General features: G+C 35.2%; 1 protein-coding gene across 1 annotated transcript in view; it reads right to left on the bottom strand.

Moving 5' to 3' along the window:
- LOC136040030 (guanylate cyclase 32E-like) overlaps positions 1 to 24,547 on the bottom strand; it is a 265,444-nt gene that overhangs the window by 143,579 nt on the left and 97,318 nt on the right. Inside the window, exons 6-7 of the mRNA XM_065724096.1 lie at positions 11,721 to 11,832; positions 2,792 to 2,891 (exon numbers count right to left, since the gene is read on the bottom strand). Of these exons, the coding sequence (XP_065580168.1) occupies positions 2,792 to 2,891; positions 11,721 to 11,832 (212 nt within the window). The remainder of the gene's footprint in view (positions 1 to 2,791; positions 2,892 to 11,720; positions 11,833 to 24,547) is intronic.

Raw genomic sequence — 24,547 nt, 5'->3', positions numbered from 1 at the left:
ACAATGGCTATCTCAAAATTTTGATCCGGTGACCTTGGAGAAAAATGTGTGTTGGAGGGGGTCTCGGTGCCCTCCGATTTTTTGGTCACTTAAAAAGGACACTATAACTTTTAATTTACGTTAGAATGAACCATCTTGCGACATTCTAGGACAACTAGGTCGATACGATCACCCCTGAGGAAAAAAACAAAAAAAAAAACAAAAAAATACGCACCCGTTATCAAAAATACAAAATTCCACCATTTTTATGATAGGGGCTTGAAACTTCTACAGTAGGTTTCTCGGATATGCTGACTCTGATGGTGTGATTTTTTTAAGATTTTGTGACTTTTAGAGGGTATTTCCGCCTATTTTCTAAAATAAGGCACATTTTCTCAGGCTCGTAACTTTTGACCGGTAAGACTACACTTGATGAAACTTATATATTTAAAATTAGCATTAAAATGCAATTCTTTTGATGTAACTATTTATATCAAAACTTTGTTTTTTAGAGTTTTGGTCACTATTGAGCCTAGTCGCTTCTTACTACAGTTTGTTACCACGAACTGTTTGAAATAGTAACTTGTAAATGAATAAAAGTAATACATTCTACTATAACGTTGAGATAGAACTTACTAATGTCTCAGGTTTTCCCGTCCCTTTTTTGTTTTTGTATTTTTTTTCTGCCCATCGTGAAAATTCAAATGCTAAACTGTTATCTGACTTGTAATCAACCAAATTCAAATGGTCAGCTGTTACCAATTAGACATGTGAAAAATCTAAATTCCCTTTAAATCCGGTCTTAATGTTCAGGGAAAGTCAACAGTCTTTAGATATTCTGATACAACCCTCAAGGAGCAATTAAGCCAATGAGAAAGGAGGAAATCTCGTAGCGTATTTCAATGTTATTGGAAATAGAATTTGCTTTCAACATAGGAGATTGACCTTAAGTCTTCCACATAGCTGAATCTGGTACAGCTAAGCTGAAGATCGAACTATGAAACTATTTCATGTAGATGGTGGTAATTTTGGAACATACTTGGCAAATCAAAATAATAATAAACTAGATTGCAAATAACAGAATGTTTCACCACTGGTTATAGGAGTCTGGTTGAGAATAAGCGTGTCGTAAGCAAAACAGATCAGTGAAATATCGACAGTGTACTGATTTAACCTGAGGAACGGCTGCCTTACGGCTGGATGGTGTAATTATTGAAGAAACTAGAGGATGAAACAGCTCCTTGACGAGCAGCTTTGCGGACAGGAATTAGAGTTGACCTTGGGGTTGATGTGATGCCTTTATTGCAAGGGAGCTCAAGCCTCACCACAAAAGCAGGAGTGCAGATTGCTGAGAGTCCGAATAATTATTGGATTAATTTTTCTTTTTGCTAATTTTTAGCAATATTATTACGTGAATCAGTGAACTGAACACACTTTGTAAGTCCAAACCACCAAATGCTCTCCCTCGATGGAAGTGCGGTGACGTTAAAGACAAGACTTGTCATGCAGGCCGAAAGCCATGTTGTAGGGCCCGTGTAGGTCGGGAAACATCAAAGAAGAAGAAGAGTTATTCGAAAATAATACAAATTTTTTTTATCATTATAGGTTAACAGAAAAGAAGGAATTTGTAAAAAAAACAACAACAAGAAACAAGTTTAATAACTAAGTTTAAAGTAAAAGAAAAACGAATAGGATACAGTCTACAGTCTAAGAGTGTTCGAAATAGAGTGATAAGTGAGGCCCACCGAGGGATCCCGTAGGACTGGAAAAGTCAGTTTATGACTTCAAAACGCCGACGTGTTCGTATATCCCCTATAATCCAATACACTGTGTCCGTATATTCCCTATGCTCGAATGCGATGTGTCCGGAACCCTCCTATAATCGAATGCAATGTCGTGGGGAACACCCTACGCTCTCAATTTAATGCCCTAAGAGCTAGCCGATGCTCCAATGCAATGTCATGATTATTGCAAACAAAATGCTTCCCAAAAGATTGTTTTTGTATAAAGGGTGTCTAAGTTCGCAAAATAAAGCGTCTGTTAGGTAAATATCTCTCACATTAATGACAAAAAAGTTCAGAAATCATATGCGTTTACACGGGATCTGAATTCGCAAAAGAAGGGGGTAAATATCTCTCATATTAATGCCTTAAAAGGTTAGGAATCAAATGTACGGCTGGGATAAGATTCTGTAGGTATTCTACGGTATTTGCCGGATAAAACTTTACTCCAAGAAAATGCCGACAGGAATAGCCTATGCAACATCACAGTACACCACATAGAACCAAGGGTAAATGGGTGTAGTGGCCCTGAAAATGCCATCTAGGTGCACCATACAGGGAGTAACCCCCTGAAAATGTTGTCGGAAAGGTACACAATCCAGGGAGAGCTAGGCATCCCCTGACAATGCCGGCGGAAGTGACCAAAGCCCTTCTACTTTATGAGAACTAAGTATCTAAAGCAGCTTTACTCTTTGTATATTGCTTGAAATGTATGCTATTACTAGAGGGAACATGGAAAAAAGTCTGCTGAGTGCCTTGATAAAAAAAAACTTCAAGAAATATAGCGCATATTCTTTATGTTACCTCTTTTAAATAAACAATAGAAAATTTGTAGGGGGTGCGCTTTGACGAGTAACAGGTTCTTCAGGAGGAAGAGGCAGCTTGTGAAGTTTAATTGTGGTTGTTGGGTGGAATCTTGAAAACAAGAGTTAAATGCGTGAAAACTGTATAGTGGAGAGTAGCGTGGTTAATTCTGGATCCAGGATCAATCTTACTCAAAGAGGGAAGAGTAAAAAAATGATAATAATTACCTCGATACTGTCAAACATTTCAGAAGCCCACATGCCTGTGTACAAAGGGACACAAAATGGATGTTTTGTTGATAGCTCCTTGATTCTGCGAGTAACGTTTCTGAAAAAAAAAGCTAAAACGCTGATTCGACACTAAAATTATATATATATATATATATATACTTCAAACTACGGTCTATTCAAATGTATTTGATTATTAACGCAAGTCCGATTTCTAACAACGATTTCTACTAAGCTTCAAACTTTTTGTTTCCTTTTTTAAGGTTTTTGAATCGCTGTAATCCCTTGTCAAAATATATACAAACATTTTTTGCAATTGCCAGTTCTATGCTCTCTAAGCAATTGAATATAAACTTCTTCATACATGAAAATCTCAAGTTTTTCCACAGAAATGTGACAGCTGTGAGAACGGCATTCCCATACTGATGTATATAAAAATTACGAAACTCACATAATTTTTTGCCCGAGAATTAAGGCTGTTGACCTATATTCTCAAACTTCTGACCTATCTAGATCGTTTTTTTTACCAAAATATCCCAGGACACCAATTTTCCTGAACAAATACGAAGCCGTTTTAGAAAAAAAAATAAATACATACATAAATACAAAATTATTGTTCGTTTATACAGAAATTATATATATATATATATATATATATATATATATATATATATATATATATATATATATATATATATACTAGCTGTTGGGGTGGCGCTTCGCGCCACCCCAACACCTAGTTGGTGGGGGCGCTTCGCGCCCCCCCCAAGCCCCCCCGCGCGCGTAAGTCGTTACGCGCCATATTAGTTACGCGCCATTGTAGTTGTGTCCCTATGTCCCACCTGTGAATATAGATATATATATATATATATATATATATATATATATATATATATATATATATATATATATATATATATATATATATATATATATATATATATTAGAGGTTTTACGAGTTCAGGGTGCTAAAATAGGCTTGAAAATTAATGTTAAGAAGACTAAGTCACTAAGGTTAGGAATAAGTGAAGATGAACAGGTGACCTTAGGTAACGAAAAGATTGATCAGGTTGGGAGCTTCAGTTACCTTGGTAGTATTATTAGTAAAGATGGTGGGAGCAGTGAAGATGTTAAAAGTAGAATAGCTAAAGCTCAGGGTGTTTTTTCACAGTTAAAAAAAGTTTGGAAGAATAGAAAGATAAGCCTACAAACCAAGATTAGAATATTGGAAGCTACAGTGATGACAGTGGTCAAATATGGCTCTGAAGCATGGACACTCCGAAAAGCAGATGAAAATTTACTAGATGTTTTCCAGAGAAATTGCCTACGGATTGTTCTGGGTACCCGGCTGACTGACCGTATTTCAAACAGTAGGTTGTACGAAAAGTGTGGTTCAATCCCGCTTTCTGGGGCTATAATGAAAGAAAGGTTGAGATGGCTGGGCCACGTTCTACGGATGAAGGATGACAGATTACCGAAGATTGTCCTTTTTGGCCAACCGTCTGGGGCTACACGGAAAGCAGGTCGTCCTTGTCTGGGTTGGGAGGATGTCATAAATAAGGATTTAAAGGAAATGGGAACTTCCTGGGAGGGTGTAAAGAGGGAGGCTTTAAATAGATTAGGTTGGAGGAGGAGCGTGCGTAGCTGTGTTGGCCTCGGGCGGCTTGGTGCTGCGGTGAGTTATTAGTAGTAGTAGTAGTAGTATATATGGTTTTAACTACGTAAAACTTGCGAATATACAACATTCTTTGCTGTCCCATTGTCTTTGCATATAAATAGATTGTCAGGTTTACCGACTCTTGAACATGCAACATATAATGGTCCATGGGAAAACAATCTGTATTCAGATCTATACCTCATGATTCTAATGATTGCCCTTGAGCTTTGTTGATGGTGATTGCTAATCGACCATTCCCTGTCCCGGTGTCCCGGTCGTCATTTACATCCCCCTGTTTCCCCCGGTGTCCCCGTTGTAGTTGTGTCCCTGTGTCCCGGTCGTCATTTATATTCCCTGTGTCCCGGTCGTCATTTGTATCCCGGTGTCCCGGTCTGTATATACATTCGTTTTTTAGTTTTATTTTTCTCCTTTATTTTTTTCCTTTTTTTTTCTTTTTTAGCTTATTTAGATTTTTAGATTTTTTAGTTTTTTTATTAGTTTTTAGTTTTTTTTTCTTTTTAGTTTTTTTGTCCCGGTCGTCATTTATATCCCCCTGTTTCCCCCGGTGTCCCCGTTGTAGTTGTGTCCCTGTGTCCCGGTCGTCATTTATATTCCCTTTGTCCCGGTCGTCATTTGTATCCCGGTGTACCGGTCTGTATATACATTCGTTTTTTAGTTTTGTTTTTCTCCTTTATTTTTTTCCTTTTTTTTCTTTTTTAGTTTATTTAGATTTTTAGATTTTTTAGTTTTTTTATTAGTTTTTAGTTTTTTTTTTTCTTTTTAGTTTTTTTGTAGTTTTTACCTTCTTTTTAGTTTTGTTAATTTTTTTTTTTACTTATGTCCTGGTCGTCATTTATACTCCCTGTGTCCCGGTGCTTTGTTGATTGCTAATCGAACATTCCTTTTGTCCTGGTCGCTTTCTCTTTGAGTGTCGTCATTTATTTTTTTCTTTTTTAGTTCTTTTAGTTTTTACCTTTTTTAGTTTTTTTTAGTTTTTTAGATGAAAATTTTTTTTAGTTTTTTCCTTTTTTTCTTTTTAGTTTTTTATTGGTTTTTACCTTTATGTTAGCTTATTTTTCAGTTTTTTCCTTTTTTTTAGTTTTTTTTATTTTTTATTTTTTTTTTAGTTTTTTACCTTTTTTTAGTTTTTTTAGTTTTTTTTAGTTTTTTTTAGTTTTTTAGCTTTTTTACTTTTTTTATTAGTTTTTAGTTTTTTTGTAGTTTTTGCCTTTTTTTTAGTTTTTTCAGTTTTTTTTTTAGTTTTTTATTGGTTTTTACCTTTATTTTAGCTTATTTTTCAGTTTTTTCCTTTTTTTTTAGTTTTTTTTTTAGTTTTTAGTTTTTTTAGTTTTTTACCTTTTTTTAGTTTTTTTAGTTTTTTTAGTTTTTTAGCTTTTTTATTTTTTTTATTAGTTTTTAGTTTTGCCTTTTTTTAGTTTTTTTAGTTTTTTAGCTTTTTTATTAGTTTTTATTATTTTTTTGTAGTTTTTGCCTTTTTTTAGTTTTTTTAGTTTTTTAGCTTTTTTATTTTTTTTATTAGTTTTTAGTTTTTTTTGTAGTTTTTGCCTTTTTTTAGTTTTTTCAGTTTTGACGTCACCTGATCCAGTTTTTTCAGGTGACGTCACCTGATCCATCCACAGATCCACAGACAACTTATTTTTATATATATAGATATATATATATATATATATATATATATATATATATATATATATATATATATATATATATATATATATATATATATATATATATATATATATATATATATATATATATATATATATATATATATATATATATATATATATATATATATATGTAGCACTGTCTCCGAGGTAAGGCACCTAAGACTAAAACTAGTATACTGATAGAAGATGAGGAAGAATTTAGCTAATAGTATACTTAAAAAAGTACAAGAAATTTTTTTTCTCCAGTATTTTTGTACCTAGTTAGATTTTACTTATTGACAATGCTAATTATACCAGTAATTCTTATCAGGTTCTCTGTGGCAAATATTTACACTTTTCTTATGATTTGACAACGCTTTCATATAAATAGATATCTATTTATAAAAAAAAAGTAATAATAGTTAATGTAAACAACATAATATAAATAAGGAAAATAAACAGTCTATAAAAACTATTAGCGAAGGAACAACCATCAAAACAAATACTACCCATGTGATAATCAAGCCTACAACACAAAGACCTACAAGTCTAGTCATACCTCTATACGTATCTTCCATATACAGAAAACTTATATTAGACCTCCACTACACTTAAGTTCATCTTGGTTAGATTTATCAATTTTTGAATACTACTCTTCGGAATGTTCAATCGGGAGTTCGAAGTATTTGATTTATTTGAGAGATAATTGTAATGATACAAAAGATAATGTACACAAAATGGTAAGATTTTACGCATTGCCTGGGGCTATATTGGGGAGGGGTGTTCACGGGGTGAGAGGATACGGCTAAACTAGAAAAGACTTACAAGATTATATATAGGACCTACAAGATCTTTCTGATTGCAAGGAAGCTGTAATTTTGTTACTATTATCAAGACTCATCAAACTGAATTAAGGTTTATGATATTGTAGTGTTTAGATAGAAATAGACTTTGGCATCAATATTAAAGACAGCATTAGGGCAATTTTGTATAAAACGACCACCCAGTCTCATATATGTGAAATTTGTGTAGGGGGCAATACTTCTAGCAGGACCATAGATGGTATTACTGGAGTTGCTAATTCCTAAAAACGCTGATATTACTGATCATGTACGCCTCTTTGTTATGCAGTACTTGATGTTTTTTCATCTAGATTTCTTTGGTTGCTAGGTAATTGTTTACTTATGCAAATGTTTTCTTCGAGATTTAAGTTGTTACGTAATTGTTTACTTACGCAAATGTTTAAAAACCTATGGGTGTTAGAAAGACCCTTAGGGAACGCAAGTCAAGATATTTTCTACCTCAAGACGCTGATATTACTGATTATGTACACCTGTTTGTTACTTATCTATCTAAGTGAGGATTATGCAATTCTGCGTAACTTGTTTTGATAGACTTTAAAGGTCGCTAGTCAAGTTGAGAATCCATGAATGTAACTGAGGATGAAGTATTGCACACACATAGATAATACGCAATACTTTAGGTGTTTTTCCTTTTTCAAGACATTTCTTTCTTCAAGACATTTTCTACAAGTCTTCAAGATTTCTTTTTCTTCAAGATTTTTTCTTCGAGATTTTTTTTTTTCAAGAATTTTTTCTAGAAGATTTTTTTCTTTAAGACATTTTTTCAAGATTTTTTTTTCTTTGAGATTTTTCATCAAGGCATTCCCCAAGCCGCTTAAGCAAGACATGTTTTGACTCAGAGGGGCTTTATAATCCGTCATCAAATCTTGATAATGCTACACCGTCATTTGATCAGGTGTAGCAATCAAACGTAAGACCAGAGATTTTCTTAACAGAATAGTGCCTTATACAACTAAGCCAACAAGCAGTTGATGTTATTATGTTCCAGGAAATAGATTCTATGAAATAGGCTTCTTGATCTTTATGAAATATTCCCCTTTTTACGTCAGCTATGGATCGCATATCTCTTATTCCCCGAAATAATTTGCATGGAAGGGAGAAATTGACTAATGGTTTAGGGGAAATAATTGTTTTACATTTGACATACACGTGGATGTACACCATATTTATGTAATTGCTTGGATCGGTAACCTCAGTTGTGCTTTTCCGTGTTACCAGGTGAATAGATTCTATGCAATAAGCTTCTTTAGCTTATTCGAAAGATTTAGTTAAAGGCAAACTACAAGAGAAAAAACACAGTCTGACTATAGAAGACACAGACTGCAAAAGAAATACACACTCTGGAGCATTTGTGCAGTTTCTGGATTCTGTGGTTGATACAAAACCTTTTCAAACTAAAAATACATATATTATTTAATGGTGGAAGGTTTTAGTTACATGCAAATTGCAAAAGACAACGACAATAGTTAGTTTACTGTATGCTTTCGATCAATATTAATTGTGCACTGCAAGAATAAATGGTTTTAGTTACGTGCGAAGTGCAAAAGCAAAGATTTTGGAGCAATTGTACAGTTTTTGGATTCTGTGAATTGATGTAAAATTCTTTTCAAGCTAAGAACTACCTCTATTATTCAAACTGCGAAAACAAAGATTCTGGTCAGAGTGGCCCCATTTTTTTAAGGATTCAGCCTTTTACTTAAATGCATTCAAAAATGGTTTGCACATTCTTTGATTAGCATAAAATCATTTTAACAGCTAGAGAAACAAAGTGGTTTGTGTGGGCATTTCGTGCACAATCGACCCATTTTCAAGGATTCGGCCTTTTTCTTCCATACATTCAAAAATGGTACGCACATTCTTTGATTCGTATGATACTTTCCATCTCATTGTTAGGTTGTGACACACCATAAAACTTCACGCAAGCGTGGCAAAACGTGCTGCTCGGTGGCACCCGTCATCATCACTTGTGTTTTCTGACATTTGAATATCCTGACAGATGTTTTATATCAACAGGAAGACTTACCATTTCATTATTAGATCATCATACTCCATGGTGATTCCCAGCTTATGGCACGCTCTGACTGGATCGTGGCATCCTCAGGTACAAATTATCATAGCTTTACTAGGGCATTTTCATAAATTTTCTCGATAAAAAATAGTGTTTAAGCTCCATTAGTTTGTGAAGGCGTTTATTTGCATGTTATCTTTGATTTCAAGCATCAGCACACTGTACACCCCATCGTAGCAATATTTGGCCATCATGTGGCACCCTGTGGCACTGATTATCATTCCTAAGGCATTTTCAGCCATTTTTCTACACAAATAACTGTATAAACTAAAATTGATCAGTGTTTTTATTTGAACAGCGAGACTTTCAACTTCATTGTTAGATTGCGATGCTCCATGGCATTTCTATCCCCTTAATAGTTAAAAAAGGCATAGAATTTAAAACATTTTCTCGAATTAGTCTTTTATTTATTTCCTCGAACTAGTAGTTTCAAATATTTTCCCCTGTAAAGTTAAAACTTTCTAAAACATACAGAAATTACATTCTAGAAAAGAGAGAGAGAAAGAAAACACGCAGAGACGCGCACAGAGAGAGAGAGAGAGAGAGAGAGAGAGAGAGAGAGAGAGAGAGAGAGAGAGAGAGAGAGAGAGAGAGAGAGAGAGAGAGAGAGAGAGCGAGAGAGAGAGAGAGAGAAAGAGAGAGTGAGAAAAACCATAAGTATTATGTAACAGCCACGTCTGCGCAATACGTCATCCTCAGTTACATCAGGGGGTCCCCCACTTGACTAGCGACCAAGTCACGCGAAATTATGTCACCCTCCATAAATTTACATCAGTAAACAATCTCCTATTACGTAACGAACTGGTGTACATAATCAGTAATATAAGCGTCTTGAGGGTGAAAACATCTTGACTGGCGGGCCCTTAGGGTTTTTCCTACACCCGTGAAAAATTTTCATAAGTAAACAATTACGTAACAACCAAAGAAATCTCGCAGGAAAAATTTACATAAGTAAAATATTACGTAACAACTAAAGAAACCTCAAAAAAAATATCAAGTATTACATAACAAACAGTTGTGCATAATCAATATTATCAGTGTTTTGAGGGATTAGCAGCGTCAGGTATACCCACTATGGGCCAGCTAGAAGCATTGCTCCCTCTAATACTTGTGAGCGCCTTCCTTCACCCACTAACAAAAGCTAGCCAGGTCTCCCAGCTACAAATAAGACCAGAAATAGATATTTAAAAGAGTAATTAAACTAGTTGAAAACCGGCCAAATGAGTAATAATCGTATATTTTTTTATATATAAAATTTGGGTAACTTGGATATCACTATTCGTAATAGGAAAGTTGTTCGGAAAGCATAGCTACAAGAACAGAGTCAAAAACGCTAAACTTATTTAATTTTAAAATTCGTGGTTGGTAAACCCTTTTATCTGGTAGCCCAGGGAAACAAAAGTGCTGATTAACAAAAATTATTTCTGTTCATTTTAAGTTTTAACTTAACTTTTTATTTTTTTTATCGCTCTTTACCTCCATCTGAAAGGACCATTTAATTGATTTATTGCTGGTACGTTTTCGCTTCTTTAATATTGGTTTTCAGTACCATTTTTATTGCTATCCAAAACATAAGCAGAGCTGCCATCCCGCTCTAGCCCCTTGATTTCGGTGAAGTTTAACTTTTACTTAATTACTTACTGAAGTCCCCAGCAATCCTCATTGGAAGTGCTGGGGCAACTCCTCCTGCTTTTGCGTCCATTTGCAATAAGAATAACCCCCAAAAAGGCTTTTTTCAAAGTCTAGGGGCGAGGACAAAATATAGGGGACGCGGATGAGAGGTAAATGCCCATCCTCTCCCTAATCGATGAAACTGTGGCATTGGCCCATAATGCCGCTCCTGATTCTTGATACCTAATAAAGACTTTTTGCTTGAATTACTTTATACAGACATAGTGCTAATGCTTAGGTGCTTAGAAAAGCTTAGAAATGAATCCCAAAGACCCCCCAAAGATCTTAGTCGTTTTGTGGGGAATATTCAGGGGCTTCAGAAATCAAACTCGCCATGAAACCTGGAATCATTAATTGAAAGGCCCAAAAATTAGTAGTCAAATAAGAAGGATCTGAAGTGGCTGGAATGGATTCCTTCACTGGAATGCTCACTAAAAACACTAAAACTGCTTGAAATGTACTTTTAGACTTATCAGGACAATATATCGTGCTTCGATAGACTGTGGCTAGTCGATCGTGCTTCAGAGTAGGGAAAAAGTCTCAATTAGGACTTATATAACATTAGAAAGAATTGCGTCCTAGGCATATAAGATAGAGGGTTGCATTACTTCGATGATTAACCCAGAGAGTATGGATAACCTGTAAGAGTGGGAACTGGCGCAAGTTTTGAAAAAAAAAACTTTCAACACCATCTAGTGTTTGATAACACTTAATGATTTTTTTAGTGGAATAATAAGACCAATTAATTTAATTGGTATAATTGGTAAAATTAAGGTAGAAATAAGTGTCTGATCTCAGTTCTTGACAAAAAAGTGATAACAGAGCCAAAACAAAATCTCGAGTGTCGCCAAACACTAGGTGGTTTTAGTAGGTTTTTTTTTGTGGGCACTAGCGCCAGTTTCCACTCTTACAAGTTATCCAAACCAAGCTCTTTGGATTAACCTTTAACTAGATGTATTAGCATACTTAATTTAACTAAGCACAACAGTATAGAACCTACCCGTAATCCGGGTTCGTGGGATACGAGGGCGTAATCTTCAAAACAGAACGGAATGCTTCTATAGACTGATTCAAGTTTCTCAAGTGTGGCTGTAAATGTGGCTCATAATAGTCTGAAATGAAACATTATTTCATCGGCCTCACTTATATTAAAATCTTTAGGTGGCACATAGAAATCTTCAAGAATGAAGATAGTTAAACATGTTCATTTTGAAATAATCTGGTAAGCTTTACAGCCAGGAGAGATCTTAAAATTGCGGACATCCGCAATCTAAATACAATAAACAGTTGAATACAACAATAAAACAAAATACAACAATAAAACAGTTGATGAGCAGCTGAATAGCTTTAAGTCGCAAAATCCCTGAATCTCGGCCATTTGATACCAAGTTTTTCAAATTACTTTCATTATGTACAAAATATTGATCTTAGTTCTTCTTTTTTGAAAAGAAAAGAAAACAAACTGCTTCTTGTGTTGTATTACAATTCCTTATAACCATTTCATTTACTTCTTTATAGCAGGAGCTCCTACTCACCGTAAAGAAACAGCTGTAGGAGCTATACCAGTAAGTAGCGCTCACAAACTCCCTACCGACATTAGGCTGTCCCGGAGTCTTAGCGTAGTAATACATTTAAACATAATTAGGTACACATCACTATCCAGCTCTTCCCAGAATCCTGCACGCAATCCCAGACTGAATCGCATAATAAATTACCCTTTAACAATGCTTAAAATTTCTAGCAAAAATGGGGTCTAAACTAAACGTTTAAAACAAATTACTTTTAGTTTTCTAAGCGCCCTATATAATTCGGTAGTTCACACGGCTAGTAGAAAAATGAAGATGGATGAATTATAAAAATAACTGAAATATTTATGGGATAATCTTTTGTTCTGAGAATTTAGTAACATTATATTCAAGGCTAAGAATCAGAGTATGTCCTCCAGCTTCAGGGAATCAAAATCGCAAAATACCTCAAAGCAATCGATAAAAATCAAAAACCAAGACGATAAATTCGATCAATATTTGCTCATATTTATATTGTAATTGACATACTCACATTATAGTTGCTCGATTTCAGTGGGAAAATCAAGAATTTAACTACTTAAAAACAAAAAAGCAAAAGCCACAAATCCCATAATTAAGACATGAGCATTTACAGATTTGGCAGGAAGATCACACGCAGTCAAGTGAAGAACAGCCATCCATTTAACTGAGAATATACATGCCAAAGAAATTAATAAGAAATAAGGATTAAACTCTGTTAGACAGAAATGTTTCTTCTGCATTTTTGAATCAAGTATAAACTACCTAGATGAACCATTAAAAACCCGTGAGCCTGCTAAACAAAAGCCTCAATGAGTGTCGGAAACATCAGACTGAACAAAACTGTCAAATAAAGTTATTGGACAAATAATACACACTTGGTGTTATTTTTACTTAAAGTGTTTCCATTATAATTAGCACGATAGCAGTTATTATTACCTTGTTTTTAGCAGAAACTGAACTGATGCAATTTGTTTCCGTCCCTAGTTACCCCTGTCGAGCCAACCCAAGATCTTTTACCCCGTGATGGAACCAAAGTGCTTCAAAAATGACTAGATGAGAAGAATTATATCAAAGGATTGTTCAGTTTTGTCACATTTTTAGGCAATTAAGCACAGAACAAGCCCTCAATGACCCAGATGAAAGGGATAAGAGGAGAACAAAACTGATTCTATAGCGTATGATTGTCCTGCCTGTCATTCGACAATCATTTTCATTAATTTTCACTACATTATCAATACTGGAAGAAAACCAACCCTCACTTGCTTAATCCTCCTCAATTGAATACGTTAAATAAACTTTCTTCTTTTCTGACGATTGTTCTCCTCATTTCTAGTTTAGCAATTACGACTTTTGGTGCCTAACCTGTATAACATAATCTGAAGGCTTAAGTTACCTCGTACTCTGGGATGTCATATGGAGACGTTACGTACGACAACCCCCAAAATTTTGGGTATTTCACAACTTGAATTTTAAAACAAAAATGTCTTAGGAGCTACAACCCAACTTTCCACTCCCCTCTCCCATGAGAAATGTATCGCCAAGATCCTAAAGTAACTGAAAACTTCCTAAAATCCAGCAAATAGTTGGAAACACCGTAAATCAATTTGAATTGCAAACGAAAATGTGACTTAAAATTAAAGAATGAGACGATAACTAAGCCTTTGCGTAATTTAGATAATAAGTTCAGAAATTACAATGGGATAAGGAACGTGTTATTTAATATCTGTAAATGACAAAGAGAAAGGAGAAATTGAATTGAAATCAGCATTTCTTAGTTCAACTGAAATTGCTGATTTGACACCATATAACTCGAAACCAAAGAATAAAACGATAATTGCCAATGCGTGATTTAGATATGTCAGAAGACATAGGCATTCCAACATTCTTGGTTGTTTAAAAGCTGTGAAAGAAGTTTTTGGTAGCTATGACATAATGTAAAATTATACATGATTTAGAATGAATTCGAACAGCTAAGGCAAAAGTCATAGGAAAATGTCTGAGGCAATGATTAAAGAAAATGAAACGCAACAGGGTATGATATTACAACAAACATCACAACGATTCTCAAACGAAAATGGACATTGGAATCTGTGTTTGGAATATATGCGACAGGAATGATCACATCGAATTGTAAATGAAACGTGCGGTAAGAAGACAAACAACAGTGAGAATCAAACCGAGTCACAACAGAAAAGAAATCCTATAAAACGGATGATTCTTTGATGCATTAACAAGATGGAGGAATTGAAATCACGCAAGAATTTCTAAATTCAATTGAAATTGCTGATTTGATACCAAATGACATAAAACTAAGAATAATGCTTTGTTGTTCTATTCTGTAATTGGAGAATCAAAAAAATACAAGCCGGCCGCGAGGCAAGTACCAGGGTCTATATATATATATATATATATATATATATATATATATATATATATATATATATATATATATATATATATATATATATATATATATATATATATATATATATATATATAGCAACAAGAAGATCGATCGAGCCCATAGCTTTAATTACCAGGATACTATTCTTAGTAAAGATGGTGGATGAAGTAAAAACAAAGTAAAATACCAAGTCCTGGAGTGCTTTTGTTTTGTTTTTACACCTCTCAACAGTTTGGAAGAATAAGTCTGTGAAATAAGAATAAAATTTTGGAAGTTACTGTAATAATAGTGATCAAGTACGGTTTTGAATCGTATGGACTTCGAAAGACAGAGGAAGATTTGTTAAATATTTTCCCGAGGAATTGTCTACGTATAATTTTAAATACCCGTTTGACTGACTATGTCAAAACAATGATAAATGTAGTTCTATCCATCATTCTAGGGCTATAATAACAGAAAGGTTGAGATGGCTAGGACACGTTTTATTGATGAGGGATGACAAAATACAGAGATTAGTCTTTTTGGCCATCCATCTGTGGCCAAATAAAAACAACAAAAAAACAGATCGTCTCGAATGTTGTGGAACGGGATTTTAATGAGGAATTTAAAGGTAATTAATTTAAACTTCTTTGGGGGGATAAAGTGTAAAGCTTTGAACAGATTGGGATGAAAGAAGAGCATGAGCAGTTTTCTTGGTCTCAGGCGGCTTGGTGCTGTAGTAAGTTGTTAGCAGTAGTAGCACGTTTGATCTTCGAGTATCCGCCATGTGTAACATCCACTGAAGACAGAACCTAGCGAGCGGGTTACAAAATCTTTGAGGGTGCATTTTACGAGTGTAGCGTCACGAATAAAGAAAGTTAAAGGCGTAATTCTTGAGGAAGAAATGGAGGGAGTGACAAAGTTTATTACGAAGCATAGTAGATAAAATCTTTCACTATAGAAACATGCATCATGGATAGTTTAATTACAATGAATAATGAAGAAATGCAACTTTATTAATATAAATTTATGGCAACATTCATAATAAATGTCCTCTCGATTTTATGCCACTAACTAACAACCAACTTTTCTTTTTTTTAATTTTAATAGTCATTTCAAGAGGGGTCAAACTCAGGATGTACGATGAGGAATGGATCCCCTAGGAAAAAAACACATTTGAAATGTGTTAAAACAAGAAACTGAGAAACTCTCCAATTTAAATCCAGGCAGCACCCGTCCCCCGGAAATTATCTGGTAGCACTCATGGCCCAGCTCTTGGGAGGGGGGACTGACTTATTTAAACAGTCCTAACCATGAAAAAGATATTTGATTAGCTATTATTTAATGTAAACACATACTATAATACAAATTTGAAACACATTTTCCTACTAACTTCTCATCATGATATGAAGATGGAATCAGTCACGCTAAAGCCAGCTATGTACCTTGGTTATATTATATTATGGCTGTTTTAGTAATTCAAAACCCTTGATGTCACAAGACAAACTTTATAGAAGAGTGGCTGAGAACCAAATATGGCACCGGAACACGGATTTGGCCAATCGATCAAAGTGCTTTGTTATTGAGGGTAGAAACTCCTTCAGTTATGTCGGTTATTAGCCCCAGTTTTACAAATAATGTAACTTAACACATTTGAAAACACAGCGGCCAGATTAATGTGTGAGTCTGATTTTGTTGAGGATTTACTGACTGTTTAGATGTCAAAATAAACGGATGACAATGCGTCAGCAAACCATGAACCGAAAACAAGTAATGGGTTTTTTTAGTCAACATTGTTTTTTTGTTCTGTTTTTTTATTATTATTGAGAATCATATATAATGTTCATCCAGTGATTAAGAAACCGTGTTGCGCAATAACAGGTTATTTTTTTACAAAGGTAATCACACACTAATCGATTGTGAACACACCTGAAATGTAAAAATAAAGAATTAGTTTGGAGAATTTATTTTATAATGCAGAATATTATGTTCACGATATAACTGTTTGAAATGGCAAAAAAACAAAGAGTTGGATGTCACAGAGAATAACACGTATTTTACGAAACAAATATTTACAAGATAGCATAAGGCCTTAGTTAAAACATGTTTTTGGTCCTAGCTATTATCTTTCATACTGGATAAATTGATAGAAAATACAAGTCCACTTGAGCGTTTGCAAAACTACACTGAGGTTCAACGTCTCGAGAACGTCCCAAAGAACTCCACCATGGTTTGAAGGGTTTGAGTCCTAACTACATAAAAGTACTTATTTTTGTATTTTCCACCTTCTGACAAAATTTGTGGCACGATCCCTATTAGGGCCAAGGAAAATGGAGGGAACAACTGAATACAAATTTACTCTTACTATGCACTTTAATCAGGACATCTTTAGACAGGGATGTATAGAAGCTTCATCGAAAGGGCAGGTGCAATTCAAGAAACTGTTCCATCAGAATCCAGTTTCTCAGAAGTTAATCTGTCCCTACAATTTCCAAGTTGTAATTTAAGGAAATTGTAACACAAAGACTTTTTCCCCATGAGACATGCGTGAGTTAAACCAGTGACTAATAAAGATATGAAAAACCTTAATTTCAGCCAACAACTAAGCAGAATCTTCTCTACTGCCTCAAAGAAGAATTAAAAAAAACTCGAGTTCTATGGCCTTAGACCGATTGCATTAATTCTTCTTATCCTTTGTTGACATTTATAAAATAACAGAACGGACAAATCTGAATCCACCCTCCCGAAAAACAGAAAACAGGTGACCTAAAAATTTAACCCATTCGTGTTTTCCAAACAATCCCCCCCTGAAAATTCCTCCCCAACATTTTACTCTGCAAAAGATCAGTTGATCGGCATGGGTTGTGAGAAACAGGTCTCTTACAAACCTTTTGTCAAAGCATTCTTAGACAAGTTATAAGAAATGAATTCACATTAATTTTTAATATTCTTATTTGTTATTTTTCTGTTTCACAAAATCGCTGAAACCTGTTTTGAAAACTTGAAATCTAGATTGGTAAAACATCCCCTTCGAATAACATGACTGAGCTGACATTTAAGTAAAATTGGAAAATATGCTTTTATTCAAGATCAGTATAATTAATTCAATACAGTTTTTATTCTTCATAAAATAAAGTTAACAGCGACTTCCATAATTGGTCAATTAACACCATGGCACCAAAAAACTGATAAGGCAGCAGCATTACTATTTAAGAATTTGACAAGGAATTACACCAATTTTAATTAATTCCCAAAAGTGAGAATATAATGTTACCATCTGATATGCCAGAATTTATAAGGATGCAAAGATAATGACAGATTTTCCAAACATAAAAACATTATCACGAAAACAATTACTTTGCTTGCATCTAAATCAACTATCTGCATCAAAACGTATAAGCGATTTAGAAAACCCATTGATTCGATCAACACTAAATTCTGCAGCTAAAAATATAAGAAGAAATGCTTGAAAAATTGCTGTTTGCAGGAGATTAACTGAACAAAATGCTTCGAGCGATATTAATTATGGGAAAGCAATTGATCATTTCCTGAATTAGAAACTCGAAAAACAAATTTAAAATTCGTTCATATTAATATACTTTAAAGCTTCTAATAGGTAATGTTAGACATTTACATTCATTATAAACTAACTACTCAAATTTTAATAGAAAAATTAAATATTGACTGTAGCGTAATAGATATTTTTTAGTAATGCATTAATTTCTTTAATTATTTATTTGATTTATTTTTTTTTTATTTCGTTTGCAATACACCTTGTGAGAGAGAAAGACCCTGTTTTCAATCTGTATCTATTATATATTATAAGCTAGTTCTGGAGTTACTTGGTTGTTTACATTTTTTTTTTCATTGTCATATATTTTGCGGGTGATACCTGGCACGGGGATACCATAGGGAATTTACGGTAGGCACGCCACTTGCCCGGGTAGGGAATTTAAAGTGCAGAAACCCTATAGGCAAGTGTGTATTCTCCTGATGAGTCCTTTTGTTGGGTTGTCGCCTCTGAATTATTTGTCTTTTTATTGTTTTTAATATTTGGCAAATGACGACTTATACTTACTTACGGCATGACTGCCTGTCCCTGGATTATGGCTACGCTGTTTGACCTATGTAACTGGATGGATGAGTAGGGTTAAGGCCTCATTCAAGTACTGATCTATATTAATTACTAAAGTAGGAGAACAGTCTTCCTTTCTCCTTCTATCTTTCTTTTTTGTTTATATGCTTTATTTATTTTTTTTATTTTTTTTTCATGGTTTATGTTTATTTCTGTGTTTATGCTGTTGCATCGCTGATTTCTTTTTTCATTATATTATTTAGGGCATCATGATGAAACTACATGCTGCATAACTAATCTAAAAACTATGATCTGATCTTATTGAATATTAAATAAAAAAAACGAGTTTTTTTAACTGAAAGTAAGGAGCGACATTAAAACTTAAAACGCACAGAAATTACTTCGTATATGAAAGAGGCTGCTTCCTCATCAACGCCCCGCTCTTTACGCTAAAGTTTTTTACTGTTTTAGAAAGAAGAATTGAGAGAAAGAGTCAAACTTTAGCGTAAAGAGCGGGGCGTTGATGAGGAAGCAGCCTCTTTCATATACGAAGTAATTTCTGTGCGTTTTAAGTTTTAATGTCGCTCCTTACTTTCAGTTAAAAAAACTCGTTTTTTTTATTTAATTTCTGAACATTTTTGAATGAATGCATGTTTTGATTTTGGCTCTCCGCAGAGGAATAATCAAAACGAAATTTGCATATTTTTTTTTGGGGGGGGGGGGGCTAAATGGCTTTCTCATAATTTTGATCGAATGATTTTGAGAAAAAAGAGGGGGGGGCGAAGCCTAGTTGCCCTCCGATTTTTTGGTTAATTAAAAAGGCAACTAGAACTTTTAATTTTTTACGAATCTTTTTATTGGTAAAAGATTTACTTAACTTATAAATTAGCTTACGTAAAGAACTTTTGTATTCTCATGTTTTTATTACATATATGAGGGGATTCGCCCCATCGTCAGTACCTCGCTCTTTACACTAAAGCTTAAATTTTATCCCAATTCATTAAGAATGACCCCCTGAATCACAAAAGCCGTAGAATAAGTAGTTGAAATTACCGAAAATACTTTAGCGTAAAGAGCGAGGTATTAGAAGGAGGTGAGCCCCTCATATGGGTAATAATTTCTGTTTGTTTTAAGTTTTATTGCTGTTCCTTACTTCCAGCTGAAAAAGCTTTTTCACTTTTATTTTTTAATTGTTTTTTTTTTAAATAATGCTAGTAAATCCTGCTCTCCCTTCATGGAAATTTTCTTCTCCCATTACAAATTCTCGAAGGAAATTTCCCCCAGCATATCCCCCTCTTCTCAACCCCTCCCCCAAACCAAAAAAATCCTCCTGAAAACGCCTGTATACTTCCCAATAACCATTACTATATGTAAGCACAGGTCAAAGTTTGTAACTTGTTGCCCCTCCCACGGGGACTGTGGGGGAGTAAGTCGTCCCCAAAGACATAGTTATAAGGTTTTTCGACTACGCTGAATAAAATGGCTATCTCAGAATTTTGATCCGTTGACTTTGGGAAAATAATTAGCGTGGGAGAGGGCCTAGGTGCCCTCCAATTTTTTTGGTCACTTAAAAAGGGCACTAGAACTTTTCATTTCCGTTAGAATGAGCCCTCTTGCAACATTCTAGGACAACTGGGTCGATACGATCACCCCTGGGGAAAAAAAAAACAAAACAACAAATAAACACGCATCCGTGATCTGCCTTCTGGCAAAAAATGCAAAATTCCACATTTTTGTAGATAGGAGCTCGAAACTTCTACAATAGGGTTCTCTGATACGCTGAATCTGATGGCGTGATTTTCGTTAAGATTCTATGACTTTTAGGGGGCGTTTCCCCCTATTTTCTAAAATAACGCAAATTTTCTCAGGCTCGTAACTTTTGATGGGTAAGACTAAACTTGATAAAACTTATATATTTAAAACCAGCATTGAAATGCGATTCTTTTGATATAGCTATTGGTATCAAAATTCCATTTTGTAGAGTTTTGGTTACTATTGAGCCGGGTCGCTCCTTACTACAGTTCGTTACCACGAACTGTTTGATGTAGTTTCCCCGGAGCCGGAGAGGACCTGACAGCTGTTTTTGGATGCTCCCAAGAGACTATGTTTTTTTTCTCCTTTTTTTCTAGAGACCAGTGACTATATTTTATTACAGAGATTGCATGCAGTTAAAAGGTTTCAAAAAAAGGTAATAAATTTTATACACAGTAAAAACTACACTGTTTTGCCCCAGAGACAGGGGATCAAATCAGAAATTTTAGGAAAAATTTCCGCTTTTTCAAGAGGAGGGGCAAGTGATTTAGAGTTTTCAGGTAAAGGGAAAAACTTATTTTCTTCGGTCCTCAAAACTAGTGCATACAGAGGTTGTTTTTTCCTTTTTATTCCTTTCGTCCGAAAAACTCTTTGGCTGGTATTTTAAATTTGTAGAAATGTTTTAGATTAGAATATTATGATGAAGCAACTCACCTTAGCCCACGAAAGCTCATTGGCTCCGCATCCCAAAACAAAATATAGCACCAATAGTTACTGGCTTGTTGGTGCCCCCTTAGGCGAGAGATTTTGAGATAAGATTTGCATATCTTTTTGTATACACCTTTTATAGAAGAGCCTTGCTTGGTAGAGTCATGATATCCACCATTCTTTTCCTTCATCCCAAAATCCCGGCCATCAGCTTCAAATCTACTTAGTTAGGCAGCACTCGTCTCTCAAAAGCGGAGGGACAGTCACCCACTCTTCATCAGCTACCAGCGGTGAACAGCAGTTGATTCTCAGAACCGTTACTAGCGAATGAACCTGTTTCTTCCATTTCAACCCAAACAACTGGAGGAAGTGTCCAAGAACCACAACAGCAGGGAAGTGTTCAAAATCCAGAAAGAATTGACATGAAAAGAACATACCAAAAGACAAGTCTGGAGCATTCATCCAATCAGAGTATGTACGTTAGTGACGCTGGAGAGACCATTTTTCAGAGCTGCTGAATACTGTCAGATCCCCATGCAATCTATCCCGTTTGAATGTACTCCCATAAAGCAGTTTCATCCTAAGTCATACACCCCCTCCCCACCATGACAGATGTAATAAAGGCGCTCAGGCACATGAAGGATAATACGACTCCAGGAGACCATAGGACTCTTCCAAAGTTTGCAATGCCCCAGCAACTCTTCTATGCCGTTTAACCAATTTTTTTCCTGGCATGGACGACAAGGAATTTTGCAAAAGAACTGAAAAGTTTATCTCTTCGTTCCAATCTACAAAAGGGAAGACAGAGCCATCTGCGGAAACAATAGGGTATCTCCCTGATCAAAATTATTTTGCGTCATTCCTTAAAACGATTCACAAAAGCAGGAGACGATTTACTTAGTCCTTAACGTAAAGGCTTCTGACTAGGCAGAGACTGCCCAGAAAAAACATTGAAGATTTGCTTAATCCTACAGAAGTAGAGCAAGATTTGTCAACCTCTTGTATCGACTTAATAACTGCCTTTAAATCTCTCGGCAGGGAAGATCTATAAAGAGCTATGGCTGTACGGTGAGCCGCAACAACTCAACGAGATACTATGAAGCACGTGCAAAGACACCGGAGCTCGAGCCTTGGTAGCAGGCAACGTTACTTCTCTGTTCCCAGTAGAGGCAAGAAGAAAGTAAGGATGTCCCCAATACCTCTACTATTCAACTAGGTGACAGGAAAAATTATGAATAATACAGTGAGAAACCCCAGCAGAATCGTCTTTGGACAAATAGATTGTTTCTTGCAATTTCTGACAGATACGGCTTTTACAGATGACATTACGTCGCTGGAATTAATTATTTATGGTCTACAAGGCATGATCATCGATTGTATCTATTGCATGTATCTAAAAAGCTTAAAAACAAACGAAAATTAATTTTAAAAACAAAGCTTTTCTGATCAAACAGTTCGTGGTAACGAACTGTAATAAGGATTGACCCGGCTCAATAGTAACCAAAACTCTAAAAAACGGAATTTTGATACCAATAGTTGCATCAAAAGAATTGCATTTTAATGCTGATTTTAAATATATACGTTTCATCAAGTTTAGTCTTACCCATCAAAAGTTATGAGCCTGAGAAAATTTGCCTTATTTTAGAAAATAGGGGGAAACACCCCCTAAAAGTCATAGAATCTTAACGAAAATCACACCATCAGATCAGAGGCGCCATTTGGGGGGGTTAGGGGTGGGCAAATGCCCACCCCAGATTTTTCAGGGGGGCCAAAGCTTCCACCACAAAGGGCCCTTTGCCGGCCATAATAATCCATTATGTCCAACATAATCCATTCTGTCCAATTGATTTGGAATTGCTGCACGCCTATTACTTTCACCGACGTACTGTTTACTTAAATAAGAAAGTTTCTCGCTGAGGAGGGCCAGCCTTTAGTCGGGTTGAATTTTCCACTTTCAGTTTAATCACTTAACCTCGTTGATTATGACCTTTGATGTTATAATTAATCTTAGAGGTCAGTGTGGCTGAATTCTACATTGGGTTACAGTACATTTCCATGCAACACACGGGTGCTGAAAATGAGTTTTTACTTAGAATATTCGGTCGATGTGCTGCCAAAACTCGCACTTTTTTCTTACGTGTAAGTTGAGGGGGGCCCGAAATGGAGTTCATGCCCACCCCAAGATTTGGCCTAAATTGCGCCTCTGCATCAGATTCAGCGTATCAAAGAACCAATGTACAAGTTTCAAGCTCCTATCTACAAAAATGTGGAATTCTGCATTTTTTGCTAGATTGCGGATGCGCGTTTATTTGTTTTTTTGTTTGTTTGTTTTTTTCCCAGGGGTGAGCGTATTGACCCAGTGGTCTTAGAATTTTGCGAGAGGGCTCATTCGAACGGAAATGAAAAGTTCTAGTGCCCTTTATAAGTGATCAAAAAAATTGGAGGGCACCTAGGCCCCCTCCCACGCTCATTTTTCCCCAAAGTCGTCGGATCACTGAGATAGCCATTTTATTCAGCAAAGTAGAAAAACCTTATAACTATGTCTTTGGAGACGACTTACTCCCCTACAGTACCCTGGGAGGGGCTGCAAGTTACAAACTTAGACCAGTGTTTGCATATAGTAATGGTTACTGGGAAGTGTACAGACGTTTTCAGGGAGATTTTTTGGTTGGGAGGAGGGTTGGGGAAGAGGGGGTTATGTGGGGGGTACTTTCCATGAAGGAATTTGTGATGGGGGAAGAAAATTTCCATGAAGGGGGCGCAAGATTTTCCAGCATTACTTAAAAAAACAATGAAAAAATAAATATGAAAAAGTTTTTTCGACTGAAAGTAAGGAGCAGCATTAAACCTAAAACAAACAGAAAATATTACGCATATAAGGGGTTCACCTCCTCCTAATACCTCACTCTTTACGCTAAAGTATTTTTAGTAATTTCAACTATTTATTCTACGGCCTTTTTGATTTCGGGGTCATTCTTAAGGAATTAGGACAAAATTTAAGCTTTAGTGTAAAGAGTGAGGTATGGACGAGTGGGCGAACACCCTCATATACGTAATAAAAACATAAGAATATAAAAGTTCGTTACGTAAGCTAATTCGTAAGTTACGTATATCTTTTACTAATGAAAACGTTCGTAAAAAAATAAAAGTTCTAGTTACCTTTTTAAGTAACCAAAAATTGGAGGGTAACTGGACCTCCCACGCTCCTTTTTTCTCAAAATTGTTCGATCAAAACTATGAGATAGCTATTTAACCAAAAAAATATATGCAAATTTCGTTTCAATTATTCATCTGCGGAGAGCCGAAATCAAAACATGGATTAACTCAAAAATGTTCAGAAAAAAAAATACCCTATGTATGAA

The sequence above is a fragment of the Artemia franciscana genome, chromosome 20 (assembly GCF_032884065.1).
Source record: "Artemia franciscana chromosome 20, ASM3288406v1, whole genome shotgun sequence".
NCBI classification, from domain to species: Eukaryota; Metazoa; Arthropoda; class Branchiopoda; order Anostraca; family Artemiidae; genus Artemia; species Artemia franciscana.
Note: the sequence above shows the minus strand (reverse complement) of the source record. Positions and strands in the feature narration are given on the sequence as shown.